Source organism: Morone saxatilis, unplaced genomic scaffold, assembly GCF_004916995.1.
Source record: "Morone saxatilis isolate NCDOM2014 unplaced genomic scaffold, NCSU_SB_2.0 Contig15, whole genome shotgun sequence".
Taxonomy (NCBI): domain Eukaryota; kingdom Metazoa; phylum Chordata; class Actinopteri; family Moronidae; genus Morone; species Morone saxatilis.
In genome coordinates, this window is record NW_023339707.1 from 14221306 (window position 1) to 14226529 (window position 5224).

A 5224-nucleotide genomic window follows, 5' to 3' on the forward strand; every position below is an offset into this window, starting at 1 on the left:
TCACTCAGTCATAACACAGCACTACCAATAGTGCCACTCTGCAGCGTGGTTAATCACAGTTAACTGTCACCCCACACAGAGGCAGAGTCGTGTTAATTATTTTCTAGATTCTACAATAACAACTCCACTTTTTTTCCTTTCAGGGGAAGATATTAATGTTCTATAACGTTGGAAAAACTCAGTGAACATTGCTAACATTTAGGTGAACAAAGACAGACAGAGAGAGACATCATCAGAATATATACACCACTGATGGAATTTGAGGAAATTGAGGGAAATACTGTATGAATCATCTGCTGTCTTATTACTGGACTCTTCCTGTGAGTCAAGTGACCATGCAAATCATCCATAAAACTTTGATAAGGTGTACTTAAGGTCATAATTTGAACTTTATCTTTTATTACATTGGCAGGTGGCTTTAATACAGTGTGTCTGCAAATGAGGCCATAACTGTACAGTGTTATGTAATGCAGGGTGTGTCTCAGTTGGCTCTGTACAAAAGCTTGTATGCCGTGTGCTCATGCTGATTGTCTCTCCTGTTTGTGTCTTTGTTAGCACGAAAATGGAGAGTCGCTGCGCAAAGACCCTGATCCCAAGCCGTCGTCCAACCCGACTCGCAAGTTTGTCAGGTTAATGAGCAAACGTTTTGTCTATTGTTCTTTGCGTGGATTAATCACTGGGAAGGATCAAATAGAGATCAAACAGTTTTTTTAAGATAAGATAAAGGTTATTGATTCTACACCGGGAAATTAAAGTGCAGCTGACGAGAAGAACAGTGTAAGCAGTGAAATAGCAACCAAAAGTAAGATATTCCCCAAGTTAAAATTGCTTAGTTTAAGTGGTTGATATGAAGTCGGTTGTCTTCATGTCAACCATTTTTAAGACAACATGTGCTTACAAACCACATTTAGTTAGATTTGGAAACTTGACATACACTTAAATATTATTACAGTATATACAATGTTTAATTCAATCTCCCATCCCTCTGATTAATCAACTGGAAAGACAGTTTGGGAATTTTTGTTTAAGAAGTTGAGACAACAAGACATGGAGGCACGTCTGGTTTTCTGTTTGGATACATATATTTTGATGGTTATTTGTCAGTTTGACAATGCTGCCAGCCGGTCATTCTAAAAGATAAAAATGTTATTATCCGTTTAAGAGGGTTTTGACATGGTAGATTAACTTTATTATTCCTAGAAGGGTAGACCCAGACTGCAGAAAACAATATCGCAAAAGGACACTGGTGAACAGGGTGCAGTAAAGACTTTAATACTCTGCAGCTTTACTGTGAGTTGCTCCTGGATGACTGGTTGCTTTCTCACGCACATCTTCAACTGACCTTTCAGTTCACTTGTGTTTCTCTGGTGTTGCAGTTCTGTCTCCATCTCACTTGACAAAAGTCCCTCTGTCAGCGGGTGCACGAGTCCCATGAGCCCTCGCTCTCCGACGGCCCCCTTGTCTCCTCGAGAACACTGGTCGTCGCCTTGCCAGAGTCCCTCTCCAAGAGGAGCTCAAAGCCCCGTTCAGAATGGACACACACAGGAGGTATTTTAACACACAGATACACACAGTGTTAGGTGACATAATCTACAACATCACTATCTGTGCTTCATGTTTTGCTTGTCACATGGAGTTTGGCTGCAAAGTGCTTGCTCAGCGCTGATGCTGCTGCTTATTAAGTCCAATAAAGCAACAGTACCCTCTAGTGATAAAAGAGTAGAAGTTACAGCCTTTGTGTCAAAAAAGCAAATCTTTGGCACCATAGTTACACAAAGTAAACAGTCTTGAAGGATGAAAGAGATGCTCACTAAAGCTAATCTTCATCTGACTGGGGATAGTTACATCTAATCCTATGATTACACTGACTATAACAGGACATTTTAAGTTATTTTACTTTACCTCAGGCCAGTGTGAATGGCTCTTCGCCCAACAGCAACTTTGAGCAGACGGCCAAACCTGCGTTCGTCAGACAGAGCTCCAGGACTATATCTTTTAGGGTAAACACATCCAACCCACACACATATACATACATGCATGCACACATTCTCCCTTGTAAATGCCAATGTTACCTTTTGCCTATTTGACTGTTAAAGCACGATTTAATCTCGCATCAGACTATCAGTTGAGGCTAATTTGCTTGTGCCACTCAAGCTTTGGGCTTATGCTAATAGCTGAAGAAATATTTACCAGAACTTTAATGCTGACTGGTGGCTTTGTTAACACCCTAACACATCACAAGGGACCGGGTGACTGCTGCTCATTAGTGGCTGATGTTTGGATGGCAGTAAGGTCTGGTAATGCGCATTCACATATGCTTGGTTTTCCACAGATGATGAGGAAGAAAGAAGAGGAGACTGCGCCGCTGCAGAGGAGGTGAAGAAACATCATTGACTTTATACAGTCTCTTTGTACCCATCTGCCTCAGTTTGAGTGCTGACTGTGTTATTCTGTTGCAGTGCCAGTGTGAGGATGGCCTCCAAGAAGTTTGAATCGAATACAGTAAGAGAACAATTTATAATGTATAATAATAATGGTGATAATACTGGGATTAAGTTTATTTGTATAGTGCTATATACCTACATTGAATATTGGTAAACAGTTACAAATGATCAAAAAGCATGCACTCGATTCTTGGCTTTATGGTATAAAAATTATTTAGTGAAATTTACATAATCTCATCACTCTGCACCTTGAACAGGAAGGTTTTTTTTTCAGTTTTGGTTGGGTAAAAAGATCACAGATATAGTGCAACATACTGTCAATGAAATTAAAATGTATGTTATTTGTTTTAAAGTTGTACATAGATGACTTACAGTGTTTGTAATGTTAATTATCCTTGGGTTTGGACCAGGACCAAAATGAAAATGAAGACAAAGCATCATCTTTCCAAAGAAAGTGAGTTTTTATAGTTAATTTTCTTATTTTACCCCTTTAAAAAAGTTTTAATTATTATCTTTTTAGTCAAAGTGTACAAAGCTGGACCTTTGCATATGTGCATTCTGTTTTCTGTCCAGCTCTAGGCAGAGGATTTCATCCAGGTCCATCCAGGAGAAGATGGAGAGACTGGCTCAGGCTTCACAGGTCAGAAAAACATAATAACTCTTCATTTTAATGTAGCATATTGATTTTGTGACAAAATACAGAGTAACTTTGCAAAAAATTCTGCTTCCTATATGTGCATAGAAGTCAGAAATGATGCGATCTCCAGACGTGACCCAGAGGACCCTGTTCCTGCTGGACGAGGTGTCCAGGAAGAGAGGCCTCTTTGAGAAGGAGAAGCAGCAGGCAGGGTGCCCCACCAGCCCAGGAGTTTCCAGACAGGTACATTCATTACTCACGATCCACTTTTTGTTCTGTATCAGACGTGCTATCATTGAATGCACTGATATCATTAACATGTTCAAAATATTTCCCATCTTATTGTTGTTATCAGGAGTTTAGGAGCTTCACATCAGGAATGTCAGACCGGATCAACCGCTGGCTGAACAAGACCAACCAAACTGGGTCTTCACAAAGTCCTGCTGTAAGGCTGTTTGGATTGTTTTATGTCCGCTAAAACTAGTTACAAAAGTGTAACATCTGGCTGCTAGAGGGCAGTAGAACACTTTCAGATATAACGTATGTCTCAGTGTCCTCAGCGGGATATATGTTTTGTCCCTGCTGCTTACCTGTGATTAGTTTTGCATTTTACGGTTATTATGGAGGTAATTATGTAAAAAGTGGTCAAGTTGCTCTCATGAAAGGATATTTAGGGATTGAGGACAGTACGCCAAGACCAAACAAACTCTGATTATGTTCCTTGTTGTAAAAAATAGGTTTTCTCCTGTAGTTCCAGCAACTGTGATTTAAATAAAGTAAACTGAATATTTTTAATTCTGAAAGCAACATCTTGTTGTGTTTTAGTGAGCAATGTTTGACTTGTGGTGATTTGATACTTAAGTTCAGAGTTGAGCTGGTTTTAACTGGTTGACTTAACTTCAGAAGTTTATGTCCCGGCTTGCTGTTAGTTTTAACAGTAAGGTATCCATGGCAACAGGGACATTTTCAGCTCTGTTGTATTTGAGCAAAAATAAGGATACATAAATGACAGAATAAAAATTATCTAACACAAATCAGTATGGGAGGGCATATATGTTCCTCTCTTCTGTCTGTTGTATTGAGGGTTGGTTGCCTTGTACAAATAAGTGATCATTTTCTATTTATAGGACTTGAGACATGTGGACATCACCAGTAAGAGGAGCCTGTTTGAGAGCAGTGGGAAGTGAAGGAGAACCATTTATAATGCCCAGCAGGTAAGATTACTGTCCCACACTGCGTGTTGTAACATATAGCAATACTTTTTCTGTCTGTTCATTGCTATGGAAAAAGTATCTTAATAAAGCAGATCTGAGGCAGCCAACAACTTTAACACAACTTTTTATTTAAATAAGAAATAAAAATGTATTTCTGTGCCTTTTCATTTGTATGATTTAGAAGATGGCAAAAGGACACGGAGAGAACTGGAAGATTAATGGTTGCCATGACTGACTGATTCTTTCTTCAAGCTTTTTGTTTTGTTTTTTTCTTTACCGCCAAAGCGAAAGGAGGAACAGATGTGCGAAAGTTGAGTTTTAGCTTTAGAGGACTGAAAAGAAGGATACTGCTTTTAAGGTTAGGAGGCTTTAATCATCATACACATTTGCATTGCTGCTTGAAGTATAAACTTATTTCAAACATTAAAATACAAGAGGAAGATGTTTAAACTCTGTGTCAGGAAGAGAGTAAAAAGCAAAGTAGACATGAGAGGAAAAGAAAAGAGAAGGCAGTGATATATTTGCTTTAAAACTATTTGGCTGTTTGCCTTGACTTTGTGTAATTGTGTAAAGCACTTTAAACAGGTGAAGGTCTAATGATAGCTATTTTTATTGAATTACAGTAGTGGGAATTCTGGAGTTGTAATTGTACTTCTTTTCTAATTGGCTAAATGTATTTTTGTTCTGTGTCATTGTGGACAAGGTGATGCCTGTAAGGAAAGAATAAAATGTTTTATTAGCACAAATGTGTGTCATAAATCTATTTTAATTGCTCACTTACACACTATGGATACAGTGTCTAGTGTTAAATGCATATACACTTTTAACATCACTTATCTCAGTGGAGGAGGATGTAGATAAGAGTTGTATGCCTGTGTTTTGTCAGTGGCAAGCTGCCATACAAGGGTGATAGTGTGTGTGTGTGTGTG

General features: G+C 38.7%; 1 protein-coding gene across 2 annotated transcripts in view; it reads left to right on the top strand.

The window, feature by feature from the left end:
- lad1 (ladinin) overlaps positions 1-5037 on the top strand; it is a 7516-nt gene extending 2479 nt beyond the window's left edge. Inside the window, exons 4-14 of one of the 2 annotated variants that reach the window (XM_035656232.1) lie at positions 556-629; positions 1377-1548; positions 1908-2000; positions 2333-2376; positions 2460-2502; positions 2855-2898; positions 3018-3084; positions 3187-3324; positions 3437-3526; positions 4209-4295; positions 4477-5037. In XM_035656232.1, the coding sequence (XP_035512125.1) occupies positions 556-629; positions 1377-1548; positions 1908-2000; positions 2333-2376; positions 2460-2502; positions 2855-2898; positions 3018-3084; positions 3187-3324; positions 3437-3526; positions 4209-4268 (825 nt within the window). In that variant the 3' untranslated portion in view covers positions 4269-4295; positions 4477-5037. The remainder of the gene's footprint in view (positions 1-555; positions 630-1376; positions 1549-1907; positions 2001-2332; positions 2377-2459; positions 2503-2854; positions 2899-3017; positions 3085-3186; positions 3325-3436; positions 3527-4208; positions 4296-4476) is intronic. The other variant, XM_035656233.1, reaches the window with a different exon arrangement.
- Positions 5038-5224: the final 187 nt, after the last annotated feature.